The sequence below is a fragment of the Echinops telfairi genome, unplaced genomic scaffold (assembly GCF_000313985.2).
Source record: "Echinops telfairi isolate 266 unplaced genomic scaffold, ASM31398v2 ScPeMD7_3533;HRSCAF=4204_1, whole genome shotgun sequence".
Taxonomy (NCBI): Eukaryota; Metazoa; Chordata; class Mammalia; order Afrosoricida; family Tenrecidae; genus Echinops; species Echinops telfairi.
Window position 1 is genome coordinate 13,432,322 of NW_022107432.1, and position 25,730 is coordinate 13,458,051.

The following is a 25,730-nucleotide window of genomic DNA, read 5'->3' on the forward strand; positions in this document are numbered from 1 at the left end:
ATCAGCTGTGGGTTCTAAGTGCCCACCTGTCCGTTAGCAGCCTAGCGCTTAACCGCGGCACCACCAGGGTCCCTTTGCCTCCTACCAAGCACACCCTGTAGAAGAAAGGTGTGGCACAGAGAGACGAGCTCGGAGCAGTTGAACTGTCTTACAGGGTTAGGAAGGGGTTGATGTGGTTCATTTGTTTTATATGATGAAAACACTTGTATGGAATCCACCCCGACTCTCAGAGTTTTCTGTGTTTCCTGTGCAGTGTTTCCAGGAGCAACCGAAGGGCGGCCTTGCGAATAGCAGTCCGGCGGACCCGACAGCGCCCCGGCTCTCTCCCGCCGAGCTCACCCTGGCGTCCCCGGAAGCCATTTGACTGAGGTAACTTGCCTGAGCCGCGCTCAGCGCACTTGATGGAGACAGAGTTTCCAAAACGCTCTCATGGTTCTCACCGACCTAAATTACACATTCTCATTTTCTGATGTTTAGTCACTCACGGAAAGCTCTCATCGTAATCCAAACGCCTGGTTAAATTCGTTCGCCCCGTGGCGGTGAATTATAGCCTGAAAAGACTTTACAAGACACCCAGACCACGGGAGAACACTACAACTCCCAGCAAGCAGCGCTTCCCCTTCTCGGCCCGCCCTCGCCAGCCGTCCAATGGGCACGCTCCGAGAGCCTGCTCTCGGTTCTATTGGTAGACGTCCCGGGCGGTGAGGCCCGAGCAGGAGGGGGAACAACAACAAAAAAACCCCCAAAGAGCTCCGCCCCGGATAGCACATTTCCCGCTACCGCGAGGAGCCGTACGGAAATGCTAGAAAAAGAAGGGGCTCCCGATTGGACGTGCCGATGCCGCCGTAAATGGATCCAGCCAATCACAGTGTGCGTTTGCTTTCAGAGTCCCCGCCCTTTCCTGTAGCTGCTCTCTGGTGGCGGGAAAACTTAGGAAGTTTTCGCGCCGCGGAGGAGTCATTTTAGGGTCTGGGCGCCACTCCTAGGACTTCAAGGCCGCGGCCATGGCCGGGACTGTGGTGCTAGACGACGTGGAGCTGCGGGAGGCGCAGAGAGAGTACCTGGACTTCTTGGATGACGAGGTGAGGGAGACATCGGGTCGCGAGCCTCAGACTTGCCGACCTGGAGAATGGTGGGCGGGGGAGGGCGCGTGCACCGCCGCTCCTGGCTGGAGCACCAACCTCAGAGCCCGGCGCTGAGACTTGGCTCCTGATCGAACCGAGTTGCTGGTTCGGGGCCCACGGGTGGAAGAGCCCCCCCAACCTGATCTTGTAATCTTGTAAACTTTATCACAGCGGGGGTCTCTCTGATTGGTTTTCTATCGATGAAACTGAGCGGTCTGCTAGCTGGTGGAAGAGCACCCCCAACCTGATCTTGTAATCTTGTAAACTTTATCACAGCGGGGGTCTCTCTGATTGGTTTTCTATCGATGAAACTGAGCGGTCTGCTAGCTTTCACCTAAGTACCAATGATGGCCGGGTCACATGAAAGGCGACAGGTTTCCTTCAAGTGCAAGATAAAGAGAAGAGACCACCTTGACTTTTAAGAAATCACTTTTGTCCCACTTTGGGGTGGGGGTGGGTGGGTATAATCACTTTGAGGACTAAGGTGTGCCTGCTCCAAGCTGTGGTATTCAATGACCTCTTATGCTTGTGAAAGCAGTGAATGAAGGGAGACCACGGGCGAATTGACACCCTTGAATTACGGTTTTGGTGAACTGCCCAAAGACTGAAGAAATCTGCCTTGGAAGAGAGAGGTACAGCCAGGATGCTTCTTAGACACGATGGAAGGGCCTGACATGGACATGTCCTTAGGAGGGAGGGACCAGTCCCTGGAAAAAAGGACATTGTGCTTGGTAAAGTAGCGCTTCAGTGACAAAAAGAAAGACCCTCAGTGAGGTGGATTGAACACAGTGGTTCCAAACCATGTGCCCAAATGTAATTAATGTAGGATGGTGTAGGCCTGGCTGTGTATAGTTGGGTCTGAGACTTCCACAGCACTGAATAACAGGAATTGCTTTAGGGTGGCATGCCTAATGGACTTGCTACTGGGAGGAAAAGACTTGCAAATTTAGTTGCATTCTTTTTCCATACTGAATCAGATGCTGATAAAGAAGGCTTTGTGTGCCGATGAAGGTAGTTTCATAGGCAGGTTAAAAAAAAATTTTTTTAAGAGTTTTTGTATGCTGGTGACAGATCCTTTTGACACAGCGGTTAAAATGCTAGGTTGCTAACTGGCAGTTTGCAGCCTTGGAAACTTCATAGGGTAGTTCTACCCAGAGTATCCGAAGTGCAGGTAAAGGGGGGTTTTGTATGCACCTGGGGATCCAAAACTAGTGATAAAACACCTTGAAGTTATGGTGATGCTGTATCTGTCATCAAATAACTAAGGCGCCTGCTTCCAGCTCTCCTTCAGACTAGATATGCGAGCTCTTATATCTAGGTAATGGGGTGGGGGGAATCTTAGTTATGCACATAAATTTAAAAGATATGTAATATTAAAAAGAGAATTCGGTAGAGCAAGGGTTTTACTCGTGTTTCTTTTAGACTTCATATACCCTCATTTTCATTGCCCGCCAAAGGTTGAGGAATGACTGTACAGAAACATTTTAACAGGCTGTTGATGATAACAGAAGTGATAACTTGGACCACTATGCATGAGGAAGTCATCACGGATTCCTGCCATGTCCCCAGAGAGTAAATTGAAGAGCTGGGGCTAGAGAGTGAAAATGTGGGGAAATGGATGACTGCATCCTTGGGGTTGAGTTCTGCTTTAGAGATGGACTGACTCGTTTATCTTGCTGTGACAATTGTCTCTGATTGAAAACGTTCTGCTTTTTAAGCTAGTGCCTCTTTTGCAGGAAGACCAGGGGCTTTATCAAAGCAAAGTGAGGGAGCTGATCAGCGACAACCAGTACCGGCTGATAGTCAATGTGAATGACCTGCGCAGGAAAAACGAGAAGAGGGCCAACCGGTGAGAGCCAAAGGCCTCCCCCCAGGGACCTCCTACCTCTGAGTGATTCCTCCCCCCTGTCTTCCCCAGATCAGAACAGACTTTCCAGCATAGGACCTGGATCAAACAGGATTGACCTAGAATCCTTCCTCCCCTCCTTCTTGGTTCTTTGTTTTTCTTCCATAAGTAGGTGGTGGACGTTTCCTCTCAAGTGTCCTTTCTTCCACTCTTTTAACTGGGTTTTGCGTGTGTCTACATTGTTCATAAGTTATTTTAAAGTTGGCCTTCGGTTCTGATGCATTTTACTGTGTTTTGTTAGATGGTTGGAGAAAGTAGGAACTGGGGTTTTTTTACTCCTTGGCCTTGGTGACCTGCGAATGCCTGTTTCTGTTTTTCAGGATCAAGTTTTGGAAGTTCTGTCCTCCCTGTCTAATGTTTATTCCTGTCTCTCTGCAGCCTCCTGAGCAACGCCTTTGAGGAGCTGGTTGCCTTCCAGCGGGCCCTAAGGGATTTTGTGGCCTCCATTGATGCAACCTATGCCAAGCAGTATGAGGAGTTCTACATAGGACTGGAGGGCAGTTTCGGTTCCAAGCACGTCTCCCCTCGGACTCTCACTTCCTGTTTCCTCAGCTGCGTTGTCTGTGTGGAAGGCATTGTCACTAAATGTGAGTGCTTTACAGGTGGGGGTCAAAGGGAATGGGAATGGACAGGCGTGGTAGAGTTGGGGAGCTTGTGACTTTAGAAAGGCGGAGTATCAAATACAGGGTGAAACTTGGGGTGACCCAGAGTGCACCCTGATTCGAATCACCTCGAATGAAGAATGGATTCTGCCGAGTACTGGTGAAGAGCTGGGTTCCTGGCATCTGCCTCATTCCAACCCTAACCACTTACCACTGTCTCTTAGTTGGAATGAGTTGTACTTATTTCTGCATAGATAGGGTGAGATACCCGCTCTGATGGAGATCGTGTTTTCATCTCTTCACATTTCCCTCAAAGAATTGTGTGCTCTTTGATGTAAACCTACTTGTTGTTGACCCTGTGAGTGTGTAAATCAGTGTGTAGCCCGGTGCTTTCTTCAACCCAGTGTGTCGCTGGGCTCCTCCCTTTTACACCATGTCAGCATGGCAGTTTGGACATCCTTGAGGGATTCAGCTGGTGTCTCTGTAATCTTCTTGGTGTTTTGGAAACAAAAAGAATTCTGAAGGGACAAGACAGGAGCTGTAGGGTGGATGGGGTAAGGTACTCCTAAAGAATAAGCAGATGCATGGTCTTGGTGGGGGAAAAAACTCCTTAGTGGAACCTTCCTGGACCTTTTTTTTAATTGAAGACACTAATGAGACTAAGACACGTGTTTTACTGAGAGAACGTGTCTGCAGCCACACGCTGACTGCCGAGCGTGTGGGCATGTTTGGAACAAACCCCTGTGCATGTGTGTGTATGAACTGATGCAAGTTCCTGAGTGTTGCTCATGGCTAGTGCATTTGGCTGCTATCTGAAAGGTTTGAAGTTTTGAGTCCACCCGTCAGCTCAGAAGAAGAAAGGTCTGGCAGTCCACTTCTGAAAGAGTAGCCACTGACACCCGGCACACCTGGCGGAGCACAGTTCTTCTCTGACACACATGGGGTCTCTAAGGCAGAGTTCACACGACAGTGACTAGTGTGATTTGGGCTGAGATCACTTAAACGATTCTGAAGAAGATCTTACATGCTGACCCGAGTGTAAATCCAGTCCACTGCTGTCCAGATGGGTGATTTTTTTTTTCCAAGACATTTCATTTATTTGTCATTAGAAATAAATATTTCACAATATATAATTACATACTGGTTTTGTGATAGATGGGTGATTTTTAAATGCACGCTTTTTTCTCCTAGGTTCTCTAGTTCGACCCAAAGTTGTCCGCAGCGTCCACTATTGTCCTGCTACGAAGAAGACCATTGAGCGGCGTTACTCTGATCTCACCACTTTGGTAGCCTTTCCTTCCAGCTCCGTCTACCCCACCAAGGTGAGGGAATAGAAGAAGTCGGGCCTCCTAAGGGTCAGGAGTCAGAGATGCTGTTTTCATGCAAGTCATTGGGTAATAGTGGAACTTTTTCTTTTAGAAATAATGACAGTTTAAAAAAAAAAAGATAAAATGCAGCCATCAAACCAAAAAAAATGATTTTGAAGCAAAGATTGTATGCTGGACAGAGTTCTGTAGGGTTTGTTTTTGTTTTTTTAAGTAAAGAATAACTTTAGCAAATTTGGAAAATTATAGGAGTGACAAAGGAATAGATCTATTTGATCTGCTTAGATCTTTTAATTAAGTGACAATCAAATTTGTAGTTTAATAATTTGCTTTTCAAATAGAGCACGCAAAACTACAAAGGAGTTTCAGAAAGTTCATGGAAAATTTTCACTACCTTTTGATTTCACTTTTCCATAAATTTTTTGCAGCGTCCTTGTGTTTCTGATCCGTGACTCTAGTTTTTGCAAATAATAATTTATTGTGTGTAAATCAGTGTATCAGTTTAGCCAGTCCTCTGTTGAATACTTAGGGTATAGAAAGCCTGTAATTCTTTTTCTTTTAAGTGGTGTTTTAGATGAAAGATTACACTGCAAATTAGATTCCCATTTAACATTCCCATACAAATTATCAGTCACATTGGTTCTGCTTTTCATCGTGTGGTTCCTGTTTCTAGTAATTTAGCATCCCTGCTTCTTTTCCCCATCTCGTCTCAAAGTTAGGGTAAAAGACCATGTGGTGTCATAGAGCAGGTAGTTCTCACAGGTGCTACTCTATTTGATGAGCCAGTCTGTTCTTCAGCTGACAGGCAAATGATCTCTGGGAAGAGTTTGGAGGTTCATTACATCTGGACCTTTTCAGAACTTCAGTTCTGCTCCACCTGGTTTTCCCATTCTATCAGGATCCCTCTGTCATGGCCCTGACCTGAATGCAGAGCCAATAATCCTGGAAGTTTGTTTTAGAAGCAGTTTGGATAATTTGGGAGAAGTTTTACTTTGGTAGCGAATGCACCCGCCCCATCCAAATTTGTCAATTTGGCTAGGTCAACATGTAATATCTTCCATTTTGTGATATTATATACTACCCTACTGGGAATCGTCTTTTATTTTATTTAAGTTTAATTACACACATACAGGAGAGCTCACCTATGTGGGACACCCACACTTACATAACTCTTCTCCCATGTGGATGCTTTCTCCTCTTCGGCTTGAGAAATCATGCTGCTGTGGACATTTCATCCTTCCACAGGCTTGTGCTGAGCATTTTTGTTGGGTATTGCCCAGGAGTAGAATTCGCACGTCACAGTTTAGGAGGAGTCAGAACCTTGCTTTAGATGTTAATCTGATTTGGGGTATTCTAGCCATGGTCTTTTCAGATAACATTTTGTCCCTTCCTTTAGATGGCTGGTTATTAGAACAGTTGTAAATACAAAGAGCTGGAGAACATAGTTAACCATTTTTGTTTCTGGATTGTCTCAGTACATGCTCTCCAAATTCAGTTTGCCTCCCCCCCAACAACAGGTGGGGTGGCACTTGTGAGATGGGCCTGCATTGGTAAGTACTGCTCACTGTGTCTTCCTCCAGGATGAGGAGAACAACCCGCTGGAGACAGAATACGGGCTTTCTGTCTACAAGGACCACCAGACTATTACCATCCAGGAGATGCCGGAGAAGGCCCCAGCCGGCCAGCTGCCCCGCTCTGTGGACGTCATCCTGGACGACGACTTGGTGGACAAAGTGAAGCCTGGTGACCGAGTCCAGGTGGTGGGGACTTACCGGTGCCTTCCTGCAAAGAAGGGAGGCTACACCTCCGGAACCTTCAGGTAAAGGGCCAACCGTCACATGTTCGCGATTCTCTTTGGCTGCTTTACTTCCTGGTCGTATTCTTTTCTTCAGTGTACAGTATTCCAGAGAGTGGTGTCTGATAGATTAGGTAAAACTGGCGATACTGTCCAAAAGTGAGCTTCTGGGTAACATGGTCATAGCTTCCCTGTGCACTTCTGTCTGAACTCGGTGGGTCAACAGGAGGTAGAAACATTCCACAGGTGAGGCATGGGAGGTTAACGTATTTGGGCAGAGAATCGGTTGATGAGCTTAGAACAACTTCACCCACCCTCAATTTGCTATTTTGATTTAGTACACAAAGGTTTGCTTCTCCGAGAGTAACGAGCTCTGCTCCCATCGCCGCCATTGAATCAACTCCCACCCATCGTGACCCTATATGCCAGTAGAACTGCCTCCTTTGGTTTCTCAGACTTAAAATCTCTGTGGGAGCAGAGAACCTCATCTTTCTCCCATTGAGTAACGGGTAGATTCGAAGCACTGACCTTGCGGTTAGCAGTTCCTTGAGTAACCCACTATGCCACTCAGGCTCCTTCGGAGCTACTGTTAGGGATCAAAGATGAACAGGCGTCCTCTAATTCTCCTCTCTTCCCAGGACGGTCCTGATCGCCTGTAACGTGAAGCAAATGAGCAAGGATGTTCAGCCGTCGTTCTCTGCTGAGGATATCGCCAAGATCAAGAAGTTCAGTAAAACCCGTTCCAAGGTCTGGGCATCTTTGGGAATGACATTGTACCCTGAGTTTAGGGATTTGAGGGATGGTTTTGTAAAGGTTGTGTTTGCATGCATGGCCAGCTGTTGCGTTACTTACTTGTTAGAGTAGACCAGCCTCTAACTTCCATGGGGGTCTATAGGAGCAATTGTACAGTTATAATATATAGAGGTCATAGTAAAGTCACGGAAAACAGGAGAGAGAGTGAAATAAAGGAGTCAGACACATTTTATGGTAGCATGCTCACTTCCTTGACGGCCAGCATCTCAGCAGCCAGGCCTGCGCAGAGAGAGAGACGAGAGCCCCTTTATTTCTTAACAAGGCACTTAGGGGAGTGCAAGCCCTGATTCCAGGTTACCATGTACGTCACAGGAAGGGGCTGTACAATAGGCATACGTGTAACAGGAAGGGGATGAGCTAGGGGTGTACATGCAGTAGGAAGGGGAGGTCCTAAGGGTACACATGTGACAAGATGGGTGGACCCTAACTCAAGATAGCAGATAGCATTCTAACCTTGGTCACCCTTGAGTGGGCTGACCTCTCTGGCCTCTCCTTTAGGGAAACAATCCACTATCTTCATCAGAAGGGAGTGGGCCCTACTTAAGGTGGACAGACTATACAGTCTGATTGCTCTAGATGGCTGATAACCCTGAGAGAGAATAACCTCTAAGTGTACAGTCATTTACCATGTGTAGCAAGCAGCATCTTAGGTTTGGCATATATTTCAGGAAGACAACCAGGGGAAAAGGCCTTTTGTATCCCACACTTATTGGCCTCCTAAGTAGACCTATTACAGATATTAGAAGAAAATATTGACTATTGAGGCACCAGTGAGTCTTAGCCAAAACATTTGTAATGTATGATTATTTAACTTTTATACACAAACACACATACACACATACCTACAAGGAGCTTCAAAAAGTGTGAGGACAGTTTCCATTTTAAACCTCGTATTGTGATTTGGGTGAGTGCTTAGCAGGCAGATCACACTGGCTCTGCACCCTCTAATTCAGATGCACGGGGCTTCAGCTTGTTCACTGCAGGTCCTCAGTGTACCACCACTTGTCCTGCCGCCTCCCTGCCTTTCCTGCTCCTAACCCTTCTGAACTGTGTCCCAGGGAAGTGCTGCCCCTTGATCCCAAGTAGTTGGTTGATTGTTTTAAGGGGCACGTCCCTCACGAGCAGACGAGTCTCTTGTTTGGCTGAAAATCAACTGATGGGGTAAGTTCAGTTCTATACCCAGAGGCTAACAAAGGGTCAGTCTCAGGTTCCAGTGGTCTCTGTAGGATTAGGGCTTTTTTAGAATGTTGAGTTTCATTCCACCTTTTTCTCCAATTCCTTTCAGGGTGTTTGAATGTGATAATCTTAGAGCAGTTGGTGGAAGTGGCCAGCACCATTTAATTCTGGTCTCAGGATCCTATTTAATTCCATTGGAACTATTGGAACCCCCCTCATACATATTTTGCATCCAGGATCATTTGTGTGCTTTGACTGTAAAATACTATTTCAGTTTTCCGATGTGCTTTTCCCATCTTATTTCTTTTAAAGACAAGACGCCTTACTTAGAAATGAAGAAAAATGTATGAGTGTGCGCTGAAGGTTAATGCTGAACCATAAAATGACATGGAGCCTCAATTTTGCTTTCTTGAGGCCCTCTAAGCATACTTTACTTTCCGGGCTGCCTTTCCTGGCTCCCGTGAATGGTCTGGCTCTCTATGGATGAGAGCAGAAGCTTTGGCTATTGCAACAGCGTCCTTATTTGTGTATTTCGTCAAAGTACAACCTGTAAAGTACAACCAAGGAGCTCCACAAAGCCCTAGGGTACCTCACTGGCTTCTCATGGGCCCCGTTATTCCCTTAGGATATCTTTGACCAGCTGGCCCGGTCCCTGGCCCCTAGCATTCACGGGCATGACTACGTCAAGAAGGCAATCCTCTGCTTGCTCCTGGGCGGCGTAGAACGAGACCTCGAAAACGGCAGCCACATCCGTGGGGACATCAATATCCTTCTCATCGGTAAGCTGCTGGAGGTCTGCTCTCAGGTCGGCCCTGCCTTGTGTAGCATGCTCGTGCTACCTGCCACCTGGGAGCCTATGTGTGTTTTTGGGGCACCATTTCCATCAAAATTCTAGCAAAGGGCAACAGGATAAGGTGGGGGGGAAAAGTTGAGTTTTGGTTTCTGGATTTTCTGACTCAGAGTAATCCAAAGCTGAACCTCCAGAGGAGTGGGGGCAGTCAGGCATCATTCTTCAGTGTCCTAGGGGCAGTCACCACCACTTGCTTCCTTCCAATTTCAGGAGACCCATCGGTTGCCAAGTCTCAGCTCCTGCGGTATGTGCTGTGCACTGCACCTCGGGCGATCCCCACCACGGGCCGGGGCTCTTCTGGAGTGGGTCTGACAGCTGCAGTCACCACAGACCAGGAAACAGGTGAGGGCGGGAGAGGCCTTTGCAGAGATCCAACGGTGAGATTGAGCCACATCCCTTTAGCTAGCCCTAGGCCCTGATTTAGATTGGGAAAATATGGTGGAGGTCAGATTGGTTATTTCTGAGTACTCAGCCATCGGGGTGAATTTATATCTTTGATGAGACTAGAATGGCTAGAGCAGGGTGGGAGACCTTGGTCCTGCCCAGGGCCATTGGAATATTTTTACTATTCAGAGGCCACACAGAATTATCAACTTGAATATTATTGGCCTGCTGGATTTGGTCCTTTGATGGCTGGAAGTGCTTCTCTTTGGTGAGGCATGTGAGGCTGGCCGGGACTGCTGGACGATTCCACCAGTCTTCTACAGCCCGCTCACAGACTCTGGTGCATCAGATATCCCCCAGAAGGAGGCGTGAAAGAGTTTTGAAGGAGAAACTGTGTCAAATTGAGGACAACTCAGGTGGAGATGGATTGTCCTAGTCTGAATGAGGCAGGAGTTGGAAGAAAATGAAAAGACAGCAGGAGTCTAATTGGAAGATTGTGTGAGGAAAAAGAGTGAACCTCACAGGGAGGCAGGTTGCTTAGGAGTCAAGGTTTGGATCAGAACAAAGATGGTGACCCGCTTGGGGTTTCTACTACGGCTCTCAGACTTGACACCTTTTACGCTTCTCCTCGTGCGCCGCAGTGAGAGATGCCTAGGGAGGAAGCAGGGATCCCTTCCAACCTAGACCTCAGCATACATTCTCGCTCCTCACTCTGCAGGGGAGCGCCGCCTGGAAGCGGGGGCCATGGTCCTGGCTGACCGCGGCGTGGTTTGCATCGACGAATTCGACAAGATGTCTGACATGGATCGCACCGCCATCCATGAAGTGATGGAGCAGGGACGGGTCACCATCGCCAAGGCTGGCATCCATGCCCGCCTGAATGCCCGTTGCAGTGTCCTGGCCGCTGCCAACCCCGTCTATGGCAGGGTGAGTGGAAACAGGCACATCAGCCCGCCTCGCTTTCATGTAGTTTTTCTGAATAACTGGCCTCTGAGGTGTTTATTCTGGGCGACCAGGGGAGGGAAAAAGCCCAAGACGACCTTGAACATCTTGCTATCCTCCTTAGTTTGGGGCAGCGGTTCCTCACCTCTGTATATACCAAAGTCTTCTGTAAAGTCATTTGTTTCAAACGGATTGTTTAAAAAACACTAAATTGCCAATGAAAATGACCCACAGCCTCCCCACTCAGGTGTCTTAGCCTGGGCTTCTGGGGCGCAAAACCAGTGAGATGTCTAAAGTACACGCAGATTTACTGCAAGGAAATGGCTCCCACAAATGTGGGTCCTGCCAAGTCCTGAAGCTGTGGGTCCACTGGCAGGGTGGAGACTTCTACGGCCCTTGGGGTGGCAGGGGCTGTGGAATCCCCAGTCTGCAGGTCAGGTGGCTGACTGGAGGCTTCTGCAGGTTGGCTTCCTAAGAATAAGACATGTAGAGTGGGGAGGGAGGAGAGAGCAAAGAAGAGGGACGAGAACATCAGATCACACGGAGTGTGATTACATTGATTGTGGAACCTTTTCACTGGATGTAGAATTCTAGAGTGAATTTTTCTTACAGCACATTCAAGATGTCATTCCATCGTGCGCCACATGGCCTTCACAGCTTTATGAGAAGCCAGCGTTCGCTTGAACACTTGTTCTGTTGTACATGTTGTGTCCTTATATTTCTCAGCGACTTTTAAGTCATTCTTTTGATCTTGGGCTTTTAGCCTGGTAATGATGGGCTAGATGTAACTTTTCTATTTCTCCTGCTTGGGGTTTGCGGAGTTTCACGGTACTCTTTGTTAATAGCTAGTTGTTAGTATGGATTTCTAGTGATTGGTCTGATGTGAGGCGCCCTGGTGGTGTGTTGGGTTATGCTTTGCCGCAAGGTCAGCAGTTGGAAACCATCAGTTGCGCCACAGAAGAAAGACGAGGCTTTTTACTCCGTAAAGATTTAGTCTCTGAAACCCACAGGGCGGTTCTACCCTAGCCTATAGGGTCACTCTAAGTTGGAATTGACCCAATGGCCGTGAGATGTTGGTTTTTTAAACTCACTGGACATGTAATAGTCTGTCTCCACCCCCCACCCTCCCCCGTGCTATTATTAATGAAGTTGCAATGGACATCCTTTTACATGTATTCCGTCAGAATATACATTAGAATATACTGGACGAGAACCAAATTGTGTACCCTCAATGAAAATTCTATTGTAACGCTTATTAAGAAGCCCACTGCTACTGAGTTGAAACCAACGCACAGGATAGAGCAGAGCTGCCGCATAGGGTTTCTAAGCTGTGAACCTTGACAGACAGCTTCACCTTGCTCCTGACGAGTGGCAGGTGGGTGTGAACCACCTCCTGCGCTCTCAGCAGCCCCATGCTTACCCACGGCCCCACCAACACTCCTCTACTGTTGATGATTTATATCTATCCCCTCCTGCCAACCCTTCAAAGAGGCTCTAGTGGCATTGTGGTGAAGAGATGGGCTTCAGTACTCAAGATCAGCAGTTCAAAACCACCAGCTGTTCCTCAGGAGAAAGATGAGGCTTTCTGCTCTTACAAATAGTTACAGTCTCGGGACTCATAGGGGCAGTTTTTTACCTTGTCCTCCAGGGCCGCTGTGAGTTGGCCTTGACTCGATGGCAGTGTGTTTGGAGGGGGCTTTTTTTCAATCCTAGAGAGCTCTGGGAGGGCTGTATGCACAGTTACTGTCTTCATTGCACAGATGAGAACAGGGAGAGGGAGGGTAAATAACCAACCAAACAGATTTACAAGCCAGGAATTGGCTGTGTTGGGTCCCGCTGTGCATGAGGTCCCTGTTTTGGGTGGCAGTCTTCATGCAGCTGCCTGTACACCCCACCCCCCACCCAGAGTGCTCTGATTCCAAATCTCTGGGGTGGGGCTTTGGTAGCTGAGGTTCCAAAAGGCTGCCCAGGTGACTTCTGGGTAACGTGTGCTTTATGTCATTCTAAAGAAGACTTCTGGGAAATGAAAGGAGAAAGTGGCAGGCCCTGAAATGTAAGCGTGCAGAAAACGATGAGGCATACTGCCATGAGACCTAACGTTAGACCCTCTGACTGATGAGTGTGTGGGTGGGCAAACAACAGGCTAATGGGCTGAGAATTGAAAGACAGAGGCTCACGGGTCCCCAGATCTCAAGGCAAAGCTCCATTGAGGCCCAGACCTAATAGACCACTACCCTTTTTACTCATCACCTTCTGAGTAAGGGACCCCCAAGTTCCCACGTGCTGCTGTTTCATCCCATTTGCTCTGTGACCGGTGGGAGGGAGGGGATCTGTCCAGGGCTGACCTTGCGTTGGCAGTGAGAGCAGATGAAAGGCTGGAGGAAGAGGAAGGGGCTGGTTTCTAGCTCCTAGCAGGGTTCCGTTTGTCAGGAATCCTTGGTAGTGCAAACAGTTAAGCACCTGACGAACCAAAAGACTGGTGTTTGAACCCACCCGGTCGTGCCTCAGAAGAAAGTCCTGGCAGTCTTGCTTCCAAAAGGTCATCGCCTGCAAAAGCCTGTGGAGCAGTTCTACCCTGCACACACAGGGTCTCCATGAGCCCGAATCGGCTTGGTGACAACCAGTGGGACTTTGCTTCTAGCTGCTTGGAAGGCGTGAGGTGGCACTTGTGTTCGGTCCCCTGGCCTTCAGTGAGAGAAGGGCTGCAGGCAGCAAGAGATAATACTGACTACGTCAGTGGCGTTAGAACCGACAGCAGCCGCAGCTTTTTTGTTTTCACTGCTGCTCTGTTTTGTCAGCTCCCAGCACCAAGTTGGCCTCCCTGTCCTTCTTTCCCACCTGCTCATTCCTACCTGTCTGCTTCCTCCCCAGTATGACCAGTATAAGACCCCCATGGAGAACATTGGCCTGCAGGACTCCCTGCTCTCCCGCTTTGACTTGCTCTTCATCATGCTGGACCAGATGGACCCAGAGCAGGACCGGGAGGTCTCCGACCATGTCCTCCGGATGCACCGTTACCGGGCACCTGGGGAGCAGGATGGTGACGGTGAGGCCACACAGACAGGAAGAGCGACCCCCGAAAGTTAGCTCAGGCCCCGTCCAGGTGGTGCTGGCCATTCCTGGGCCTCGGTAGAGGTTGAAGCTGTGCCAGCCTGCTTATAGCCACCTCCCTTCTTGTTCAGTGGAGGTTGCCGAAAGGCATGGCGCATGTCTTTTGCCCACTCCCGAGCAGAGACCAGTTGGTTTCGTCTTCCTTAATGTGGATCCCACACGTCTCTTCTTTCGGGCTCCTCGCTTTGTGAGGCCTGCCTCTCTTTGCTCCCCTTCCTGGGCTACAGAAGAAGCCCCTTCCCAGAGGTCAGCTTTCCTCATTCTTCCTTCTCTTGGGCTTTCTAGCTATGCCCTTGGGGAGCGTGGTGGACATTCTGGCCACAGATGACCCCAACTTCAGCCTGGATGACCAGCAGGACACCCAGATATATGATAAGCATGACAACCTTCTGCATGGGACCAAAAAGAAGAAGTGAGCACATTCCTCATGTCTGATCCTGGGGGGTGCGGGGGTGGGTATTGTTTCAGTCGACAGACACAAGCATGTCCGAGCTCAGTGAGAGCAGCGTGCTGCCTAGGCCATAGCCGCTCTCGCCGTCTGTAAACTGTGGGCTGCTTTTCTTCTGGGTCTGTAGATACAACCTTTATCCTGGCCCATTGCCTTTTAATAGTTTGTGTGGGATTCAGCTCAGGTTTAGCGCCTTTCTAAAGCAGAAGGTTCTGATGGTACCATCATCTATGAAGGCCTGCGCATGTCTTGTAGCCATGTGTGCTGAGATGCAGCGAAGGGCCAATAAGTGCGAGTCATGGTGGGTTTGCACCTGTTTGCACAAAGGAGTGTTGTGGTCAGGCGTTGAAAGCCTAAGACGTGGGCTTCTGTAGCTCTGTTTTTGGCTAAGGTGCAGTTTTCTAAGCCATTAGTTTAAGAACACAAATTTGGGGGTCAGAAACCAGTTGAGTCCACTTACTTCTCAGAGTCATAATTCCCTCGGTTGTAAAGTAAGGCAAAAGGTAGCTGGGATAATCTTAAGGTCTCTTAAGATTATAGACTTCCCTGAGAATATGGGAAAGGTCTTGGAAATGGAAATGGGAGTTGCGATATGGGCTCTGTGCCCAGCCCCTGCTCTGCCACTTGCCCTTCGCTCTGAGGAGGCCCCACCAAGGCTCCAGGTGGGCGGTGAGGTGTGGCAGGGCAGGGGCTCACTCTGGCTGGGGTCCAGGGAGAAGATGGTGAGTGCGGCCTTCATGAAGAAGTACATCCACGTGGCCAAAATCATCAGGCCCGTCCTGACACAGGAGTCGGCTGCCTACATTGCAGAAGAGTACTCCCGCCTCCGCGGCCAAGGCAGCATGACCTCAGACACAGCCAGGGTGAGTACCCGGGGCAGGGCAGGCAGGCTTGGTTGGGTCCCTCTTGTGTGTGTGGTCGGGAAGTGGCCCTTTGCTATCTGGGCGCCCCTATCTGTGAACCTTTTAACTTAGTGTTTCTATCCTGACCATTTCTTTCTGGTCCAGTGGGTTTCCAGCTACAAAATCTTAATTTTATTTTATAGAGGAAACCGAAATGCTAACCTCAGCTAGTCTGTCTCTTTAACCCAAATTACACTGACCTGCAGAAGCTGCAAGTGTATTGCACCAACAAAGGATACAGTTCTGGGAACTAGTCTCTTCCTACAAGTGGGAATACAATAATCAGAGCTGTTCTCCAAGAACTCCGCTCAGCGAGGGGAAAGCAGAAAGATACGTGATACAGTTGGTCTTGGAACAGGGGTTAGGCTGGCAACTCCTGATGCCGTCGACGTCTCTGGGTAACTTTGGACTCTGAACTCTGAACTGCTCCTGCCCTGCTGTTGACTGGAAGCCTTTACCAATAGCCCAGTTAATAAACACATGCTTTGCATGTTATACGTGTATATATGTGTCATATGCATATGTGTATATATTATATACAGTGTATATGTATTACATACTGCATTGATGTAAAAGCTGCATTTTCAACGTGAGATAGGAAAAAATACTTTGCAAGTTTTCTTTTTTTAAAAGTAATGAAAATTTTGATTTTCATCTTCCTTTAATTGTCATACATTTTTATTTATTGTGAATTAATCTTTGTATTACTTTCTGCCCAGTATATAGCCCTCATTGTTTTGCTTTAATAATTTTTAGTTTTATTGGCACATAATCCACACGTCAAACAATCCAGTAGTTCAATTATATCAAGAAGAATTATATAATCATTACCACAATCAATTTTAGAACATTTTCTCCTCCTCCCCCCAGTTAAATAACTTTTAGAATGAGTTGTGTAAAGAGTTTACTTTTTTCTTTTTAAAATTAAAAAAAAATCATTTTATTGTTGGCTCATACAACTCTTATCACAATCCATCCATCCATCCATCCATTGTGTCAAGCACATTTGTACATTTGTTGCCCTCATCATTCTCAAAACATTTGCTCTCTCCACTTGAGCCCTTGGTATCAGCTCCTCACTTTTTTGAGTTTTCTTTTTCACCATGGTCCTTGACGGGGGATTTATTTATCTTGAAATGGAGGGCAGCCAGAGCTGCAGACTTCCATCTGATACCTGTCAAGGAATTCATCTTTTCTCCAAACCTCAGACTTGTCTCTGTTCCTTGAGAGCCCTTCCAGCATCACTAGGGGCACGTCCTGAGGGTTCTCAAAGTGGTGGTCAAGTTTGACGATATCTTAACTAAACATGGTGAGAACGGAAGAGCAGTCAGTGTTCGTTCGATGCGAAACTTACAGGAGAGACTAACTGCTCGCCTGGAGATGATTAGCATTACATGACATTAAAAGAAAATCCATATTTAAGTAGACCAGTGCCGGTCAAACCCATGTTTAACCGCCAAGTATACATCTTTATAACTCTAGACCCCAGCGTGGTACTTTGAAGAGCCCTGGTGGTGTTAGGCCAGTGCCTCCTTACACTAGTACCCACTCCCCTGGAGAAAGGGGGGGCCAGCTGCTCCTATAGAGATGTGTAGCCTTGGAACCCCTAGTGATCTGTAGGCTCTCTGTGAGTCAGAGTTGGCTCCACAGCAGTGGGTAGTGTTCCTTATAAAAAAGGAGCCCATGTGAAGGCTCCGGATGTACAGGTGAAATAGCTACTAAATGTCCTACTTTCTGACTTTGAGCCTGCTTCCCATGATTTCTACTTAATAAGCCTTAATGTTTGTTTTGTGGTGATTGTGGATAAATCATCCCCTTTCTCCCCAGTGTTCCTTCCCCGAGATGAATACGTTCTTCCAGTGTGTCACAGGCCCTCTCTCTGGACCTAGAAGCGAGCATAATAAATAACTGCTTAGCAGTGGTCTTCCTCAGTGGCACTGTAAATCCTTCCTCTTGCATGCTATAGTTCTGTTATTATAGGCCAAGAGTTCAATAGCCTGGTAGGTGACTCAGTAATTGAAGTTTGCTATGACATCATCTCCAAGCTCTGGACGTCCTATACAGATGATTATGCTAGCTACAGAAAATAAGTGTAGTTTTAATTCTTCCTGATTGGGACATCTTTTTTTTTTCTTTCCCCTAATTGTTCTGACTAGAGCTTCCAGTGCATTACTGAATAACCCACTGCCCTTGAGTTGATTCTGACTCATAGTGACCCTGTATGGGGTTTCTGAGACTTAACGTATTTTTACCGGAGCAGACTGCCTCATCTTTCTCCCTCGGAGTGGCTGGTGGGTTTGAACCTCTCACTTTGAGGTTAGCAGCCCAGTGCCCAACAGCGGTGAAATTGGCCTTCTTTGTGTTGCTTATCTTAAGGGGAAAGTTCTCAGTCTTCGCCGGGCATAATATAAGCTATGGGTCTTATAAATGCTGTTTTTCATATTGAAGAATTTTCTTTTATTCCTAGCTTATTGTGAGCTTTTATTATGAAAGGGTATTGGCTTTTATGAAAGACCTTTTCTGTGTCATTTGAGATAATGATGTGGTTGTTTCCCATTGTTCTGTTAATGAGAGGTTCACACCGATTCCCGGGAAATCCTGTTTGGTGGAGTGTTTTGGGAATCACTTGCTAGTATTTTGTTGAGGATTTTTCTACTTTATTCCTAAGGCGTGTTAGTCTGTAGTGTTCTTCCTGGTAGCTTTCTAAATCATTACAGGTTTGTTCGTGATTTTTTTTTTGAAATGTGAGATGATGGGTCCCATTTTTCTATAATGAGGGATCAGTGGGTATCAACACCTTCTCCAAATTATGAAAGGGGATTGACTGAGATGATGACTATGAAAGCATATTGCTCGGTCGGTCTTTGGCAGGCACAAAGAAGATTCCTGTTCCCCCTTTTCAGCCATTACCCTGTCCACTGTACTAAGCCTAGTGTTAGTCATCTTCCTCCTTGTTCCCCAAACCCCCCACCAATGTATTGCCCTGGTCATTGTGTTTTTCTTTCTAATCTCGTTTCTATACAGAACAGAGTTCTGAATTTTTGCTTCAACTTCTTGGAGCTTTTATTTCTCTCTGCGCTGGGAATGGTGGGCATGTCTAAAGAATTCTGGATAAGTAGTCCTGCCTTGTGTTCTCCACTAGACATCTCCAGTGACAGCCCGGGCACTGGAGACCCTGATTCGTTTGGCCACGGCCCACGCCAAGGCCCGCATGAGCAAGACTGTGGACCTCCAGGATGCGGAGGAAGCCGTGGAGCTGGTCCAGTATGCTTACTTCAAGAAGGTGAGCGTTCAGGTGCCTGGGCCTGAAACAGAGTAAATGGTTGCTGCATGGGCTCCAACAGCCTCCATGGTGACCCTGGAGTTTGGATTGTCAACAGAAAGCAGCATTCGTCTGCCAGTGTTCAATACCCCTCTCTTCCTTGCGAGAGTCACCGGAAAGCTTCAGCCTACTGATCCCAGGGTCCCTGGGAGTTCTGGCTTTTGGATGGGCTCCGCCTTCCGTCACCTGTGTCTCTCGTCTGCTCAGACTGTCTTTGCCCTTCAAGTGGGCATTTCCAAAGGCCCTGCCTTGGGAATTCTCCCTTTGCCTCTTCTGTACCTTTCTCTTCTGCGGTCCTATTGACACCTGAAACTCATGTTGGAAGCTGAACGCTCAGAACTTGCCTCTCATCTTGTTTCCCCGTTTCTGCTTGTGACGCTGCTTCTCTCTGTCTTGATTACCAGGTTCCCAACCTTCACTTTCTTTCCCTCCTGTAGCCCCTCCACCGTTTGGGTCATTGTAACCCTTGTGGTCTACTTTTTCTTTTATAAACAAAACTTGCCCATGAAAAAACCGTACACATAGCACCTATAGCACCCGTAAGAAGCTAATGGGCAAAGAGGTTTTGTGGTTTGATAAAAACTGACTGTATAATGGGTAGAGTGTTACCTACCCAAAAATACGGTATTTGTGGGTCTGATTGAGATTTCTCCTAGCTTCTTTGTGTTAAATTTCAACGAAATATCTGATTGATATAGAAATGAGTCATTTTCTACTTTAACCATTATGCACTGGATGCTAGTTTTCACAGTCTGATTGAGTAACCCATCTTTGGCACCTACTATGTGAAAGGCACTGAGCTTGCCTCCCAGCATTTTGTGAAAATGGGCAATCGCCGGTCTTCACGTCCCTGGTCCTGGGACTTGAGTACAAGCGAGGCTGGAGCCCATTCCTGCTGATGGCGCGGAAGACTCTCTAGAGAGTTCTCTATTCCATTCCCCAGCAAGAGTGACCCCACCCAGCCCACACACCCTTGGCTTGGTCGTAGGTTCTGGAGAAAGAGAAGAAACGTAAGAAGCGCAGTGAGGATGAGTCAGAGACAGAAGATGAAGAGGAGGAGACAAGCCAGGAGGACCCGGAGCAGAAGAGGAAGAGGTAAGGTGGAGCAAGAGGCTGGGGGTAACTAGGGTCTGGTGCTGCTTGTTGACAGCCTTGCTGAGTTGGAGGAGGGGGGTTCCCGAGAAGAGGAGCACGTGGATGCAGCCCCTCGGCTAGGTTGGTTAGTCGGAGACGTCTGACCCCTCTTCCTCAGACAGAGGTTTTGATCAGATGATTTCTTAGCAGGTTTTTAGTAAGGGCAGGTAATGTGCAAAGAAAGCGTTGGTACTTTGGATCTCTTCTGGAAAAATAGTGATTTATACAGGCCAGGGGTGAGGTGAGGTGAGGGGAGCCCTGATGGTGTAGTGGGTTACGTGTTAGGCTGCTAACCATATGGTCAGCAGTTCGAAGCCACTAGCTACTCTGTGGGAAAAGCCTGAGACTTTCGACTCCTGCAAAGAGTTACGGTCTTGGAAGCCCATAGGGCAGTTCTGTCTTGTTCCGTAGGATCCGTAGGAGTCAGCATCGACTCAGTGCCACTGCGTTTGGATTGGTTTATGGCTTAGTGAGTCACTCCAATGGTGGGAAGCTCTGCTGTGTTCACCCTGTGAGCAAAGGCACAGGGTGGGGGTCCTACAGTCTCTGCTCTGAGTTGCTCTGGGTATTTTAGGAAGAAGCCTCGAAGGGCGGAGGCCAAGGACGGGGACTCGTATGACCCCTATGACTTCAGTGACACAGAAGAAGAGATGCCTCAAGGTGAGTGCGCATCCTGCTGCTCCTGCGGTTTCCTTGACACCGGCCGTTGCTCCTCCGGATATGGTGCTTTCTCACTGGGCTCCCATTCAGTTGCTACTTGGGTTTCTTTTAAGGAGCTCCGGTGGAGTCGTCCGCTATGTGTTGGGCTGGAGGGTCAAACCCCCGGCTGCTCCCGAGAGATAGATGCGGCTTTCTGCTCCAGTAAAGATCTGTTGTTGTTAGGTGCTGCCCAGGCAGTTCTAACTCACAGCAGCCTTGTGTGCAGTAGAACGAGCCACGATGGTCCTGGGCCACCCTCATTGTTCTTGTGGTTTGAGCTCTTTGATGCAACCACTATGTCAGCCCAGCTTGTCTAAGGGCTTCCTGTTTTTCACTGCCCCGGTACTTTACCGAGCATGATGCCCTTCTCCAGGGACTGGTCTCTTCTGACAACATGCCCAAAGTACGTGAGGCCATCCTTGCCTTTAAGGAGCATTCTGGCTGTACTGTCCTTCTTCCAAGACACACTTAGAGCCCTAGAGATGCACCGGGGCAGGCCGTTCTACTCTGTCCTGTAGGAGCACGTTGAGTCAGGATCTTGAGTTGTTGGGGGCTTGGGGGGTGGGCTTTCTTTTATCCAAGAGGTGCCCTGGCGGCATAATGGGCTCGTAACCACTAAGTCAGCAGTGTGTGCTCATTAGTCACTCCAAGGGGAAAAAATGAGACTTTGGCTCCATCCATTTACAGCCTCAGAAACGATCCTCTAGGGTCTCCAATGGGAATTGACTTGATGCCAGTGAGTTTGGGGACTTTGTTTGTTTTTTTAATGCAAGAGGCTTATCCCAAATGAACCTCAGGGGAACGCACAGTAGCAAAATAACATTCATTTCCCTTTGATGAACTGTGTTCTTTGGTGAAGCGTGGGAAAGCGTTCCAGGTCATGCGATTGTAAGGCCTCCGGCCGCCTCAGTTCCTGTGTCATTCACTGGGCGGTTCCACTGAGCTAATTGTTGTCCCCGTGGTTCTGGCTAGCCCCAGAAAACACGAGTATGTGAGCAGGCGGGTGAGGGTGGGAAGTAACATACAGGTGCTGGCGAACAGGGTCTCACTTGGGTGTCTTCCTCAATCTCTCCAACCATGAATCCTCCCCAGTCCATACTCCGAAGGCGGCAGAAGCACAGGAGACCAGAGAATCCCAGAAGGTGGAGCTGAGTGAATCCAGGTGGGTAGGGAAGTTTCATCATGAATTCCATATGCCACCCCCGGGGAGAAAATACGACACTAGCTGTTACCAGATGGAGCTCAAAACTGAAACCCTAGAGCTTTTAGAACTTCTGTATTCTGATTATACTTTCAAATGTACAGCAACGTTGGGAGGATGATACAAGCAATTCTCCTATGTACTCTATGCACTTACATTTTACCGTTTGCTTTATGAATAGCACTCAGCGTAGGGATTTGTATTATGTACTGGTGAGGTAATGAAGAAAATCCAAGAACAAGGTCAACTGTAACCTTGGGTTCTCAGTAAGACACAGAACTCTCTTTTTAGTGCCTCTGTGGGATGTGTGTGAGACCGGTACCACATTTACGTGCGTGTGCACACACACACGTTTTTTCCATTAAATTAGGTCCATTTGGTTTTAGATGGAAAATGGTTACCATTAGGATGAAAGGGGGTTTTTTTGGTTTGTAAATTTTATGTATACTGGATATCAAAGAAACTCCATAGTGAAGGTTTACTTATTTCTTTTTATAACTTAAATAAACACACACACAGCAAGTGTTTTCTGTTGGAAAAACAATTGGAAAATATTGAAAAGTATTTAGAAAAAACACCATTAAAATCCCTTGGAGTTTTACCCCTTAGAGACTTGAAGGATATCTGAAGGTACTTTCTGAATGCAGAAATCAGAGCGAGCTGGCTGTTTTCTATGGTGTGTGGATGTGTTAAATCAATTTAGCATGTTTCCTAATGCCAGATATTTAAGGTCATCACACAATTGCTGTTTATAGTAAAACACTTTTTTATCACTGCACATACATCCAAGGATAGCAGTAAGCTGTATATTCCTAGAAGTCTGAGGTTTAAATTTTACGTTGAGGTTATTAAATTACCCCACAGATGTTTCAATAGTCGATGGTCATACAAACAGCCTATTAGATTGTGGCTTTCCTACACTCAAAAGGCTCTTTGATTTGATTGAAAATGTTTTCTCCATGTGCATGAAGATAAATTCGTGGGTGGGGCAGCCCCCAGGCAGAAGTGTGTGTAAAAGACAGACTGACTGACTGCCTCTTGGAAGACACCTGCGCCGACAGTCGTGGTCCCCGGGGTTCTTCTACTGTGTATCTGACCTGAGAGCACTAATGCCCCCTTTGCGCTCTCTCCTGCCCGGGCAGGTTGCAGGCCTTCAAGGTAGCCCTCTTGGAGGTGTTCCGGGAGGCGCACGCCCAGTCGGTGGGCATGAATCGCTTGACAGAATCCATCAACCGGGGCACAGAAGAGCCCTTCTCCTCAGGGGAGATCGAGGCCGCCCTGAGCAAGATGCAGGACGACAACCAGGTCATGGTGTCCGAGGGCATTATCTTCCTCATCTGAGGAGGGCCGAGCTGCACCCTGGGAAGTTTCTCCCATGCTTCCTCCCTGCCTGCCTCTGCCATCCTAGTGGCTGCCTTCCTCAGCTGAGGGACTGAAGGATGGACACTGGCGACAACGCTGCTGAGAGCTCGAGGGACGCTGTAGAAATGGGCACTAGCCCTGCCATGATGTCAAAGAGGAAGGCGGAAGAGAACTAAGACCAGTTACTGGATCTTCCCTTGCTCACTTCCCTTGCATCCCCCAACCAACCATTGCTCCTCTCAGTAACACATGAGGGCTGAGCCTGTGTGTGTGCAGGGTGGGGCAGCGGGGGGATGAGGGTGCTCAGGGGAGCACCACTGGCGCTGTTTCCTCCTCTCTCTGTGTAGATATTCTTGGCTGATATTTCTTTCCAGAACACTGTGGTCTAGAGCATGGTTTGGGTTCTTCTCTGCTGCTGGAGAGAAGCTTTGAGGCAAGCCGTTCTGGCCATTGCAGCTTTCTTTGCACTGGTTACGATTAATAAGGCTTTTTCTTTCCTTTTTTTTTGCCCACATATGCCAAAAATTGAATAAATCTGTTTGTATAGAATACTCATGCCTGGGTACATACTGTGTGCATTTCTGTCTGCATTTCGCTCTGCCCTCCATGGAAGCTCGGCTCAGTTGGATTTGCTAACTCACATATCAAGCTCCCACAAGGTGGCAGCAGGCGCCTGCGCTTTCTTTGGTGATGGGTCTTCTCTTCAGCAGGTTTTCCTCCTTAAGCAACACGAGCATGTTAAACTGTGCAAAGCAAACCCTTGGGATATGAAATGGTTCAATGGTCACAGGAGACCAGTGAGTGGAAGTTGACTAGAAGACTGATCCTTTGCCTGGATTTGCCAAGTCTGAGTCAAAGCTGCTTCCTGGGGAATAATGCCTGATCAGGCAAACCACCCACTGCCCTGGAGTCAGTTCCGACATTCCACCCTTTGGTCCCGAGGAGAACTGCTCCTTCGGGCTTCCAAGGCTGTAATCGTCAGGGAAGCAGGTGGCCACATCTCCCACAGACCTTTAGTAAGCAACCCAGCACTTTGAACGCTGCTCCACTAGGACGCCTATAGCTGACGAGTCAGAGGCTGCAAAACCATGTGACTTCATGTCCATAAAGGATCCTTGGTACCACCTAAACCTGCAGCCTAAGACCTTTGGGGCTCGTTTGCCGGTTTGTACAGAACTTTGTGGTGTGGCTTGAGTGCCTCCAGAGAACTCCCAAGTTCTTTTAGAAGAGCATAATAAACGCACAGATGGAGGACCGGAGGGGCTGGGTGTCCTGTGGGCTGCGAGCTGCCTCGGCTCTGTGAAGAAGGGGTGCCAGTTCTCAGCTGTAAGATTGGAGAAGTCCCCGCTGACCCCTGCCCAGAGGCCACAAAGCAAACTATCTCACGGCCCTAGGACTTAATGAATGACTCCTAGGAGGGAAGGTAACATTACAGGAGTGTTCAGCTTCATGGTTGTGATACTTTGATAGACGTGCCAGCCAGCTGGACATGATCCAGAGAACTCAAATCCAAAGGAGGCGCAGAAGTGACGGGAAGGAGGAATGTGAGCACTTGAGATGAATCAGACTAGATGCAGTCGTGAGTGCAAGTTCACGACAGGGTCTAGGCCAAGCCTACTGCCATCAGGTCACTTCCAGATCAGTGGCCCCGCAGGACAGTGGAACTGCTCTGAAGGGCTTCCACAGCTGTAGATCTGCAGAGGCATAGATGGCTGCATCTTTTTCCCTAGGTAGCAGCCTGACGCTTAACCCATAGCACCACCACAGCACCCTTTGTGACCTATAAGCTGGAGGATACGAATGCCAAATTTGAGAATAACATTTTTAAATAGGAGTCATAACAAGTACAGGAATGGAGGGACGCCATGAGACTGGCTGAGAATGGTGGGAGCTTCTGGCAATCATCCCTTCTGGGAAAGCTGGGGTTTTCAGAGTTGCCTCTTAGAAATGTTTCAGAAAGGCCAAACCCTATGGAAGACGTACTCCTTATCTTTTAGTCACGAGGTGCGAGCAGCACTGGTGATGGCTACTAGCAAGTTGATCTACCTGCAAGCTAACCAGAAGAGTAGGAGTAGAAAATGTACTCCGCAGTTACAATACACGTTTCTTGATGCCAAAATACTTTAGAACTCAGTGCACCTTTTATGGAGTTTAAAAAATAGGTACATTTTCCTAACTTAGAGCAACTGAAAAGGCATTGGTCAGCATTGTAAGTTGCTCTGGGCAGTCGTGGTCTTCACACACACAGCCGGGTGGCAACAGAACTGGCCCATAGGGTTTGTCTGGGTTCTAATCGATACAGGAGCAGATAGATGCCTCTGGTCTTTTCCCCACGGATCTGCCAGGAGGGTTTGTAATCTTTTGCGTCGCAGCTGAGCTACACAACTTACTGGTTGTGCCACCGGGATGCGTTTTACCTTTTTGAGAGGTCCCTTATTCCTGAAGGGGCTGCTGAGGTAGGGGCTACCGGGTCTGCCCATCAAACACACCTGAGGGCATTGCCACGGTTATAGATTGTAATGACCTGGATTTGTCAGAAAAAGAAATCCTACATTTGCGTCTTTAAGGAGCTTTACCCTGGTGGTACAGCTGTTCAGCACTGGCTGCTGAGAGGGCAGTGGTTTGAGCCCAGCA

General features: G+C 48.0%; 1 protein-coding gene across 1 annotated transcript; it reads left to right on the forward strand.

Annotated features, from left to right (window-relative positions):
* The first annotated feature begins 915 nt into the window (after window positions 1-915).
* Window positions 916-23,291, forward strand: MCM3 (minichromosome maintenance complex component 3). The gene is made up of 17 exons (XM_004696359.2): window positions 916-1,082; window positions 2,861-2,973; window positions 3,409-3,617; window positions 4,824-4,954; window positions 6,538-6,776; window positions 7,391-7,499; window positions 9,367-9,520; window positions 9,802-9,933; window positions 10,694-10,902; window positions 13,789-13,963; window positions 14,314-14,440; window positions 15,189-15,339; window positions 18,521-18,661; window positions 19,689-19,795; window positions 20,409-20,494; window positions 21,626-21,695; window positions 22,877-23,291. The coding sequence occupies exons 1-17, from the start codon at window positions 1,005-1,007 to the stop codon at window positions 23,073-23,075; spliced, it is 2,430 nt and encodes an 809-aa protein (XP_004696416.1). The 5' UTR covers window positions 916-1,004; the 3' UTR covers window positions 23,076-23,291.
* Window positions 23,292-25,730: the final 2,439 nt, after the last annotated feature.

Coding starts and splice junctions, on each gene's coding strand:
- MCM3 (XM_004696359.2), top strand. CDS start 1,005: ATGGCCGGGACTGTGGTGCTAGACGACGTGGAGCTGCGGGAGGCGCAG. Junction 14,441..15,188: donor CATGGGACCAAAAAGAAGAA/GTGAGCACATTC, acceptor GCTGGGGTCCAG/GGAGAAGATGGTGAGTGCGG. Junction 15,340..18,520: donor TGACCTCAGACACAGCCAGG/GTGAGTACCCGG, acceptor GTTCTCCACTAG/ACATCTCCAGTGACAGCCCG.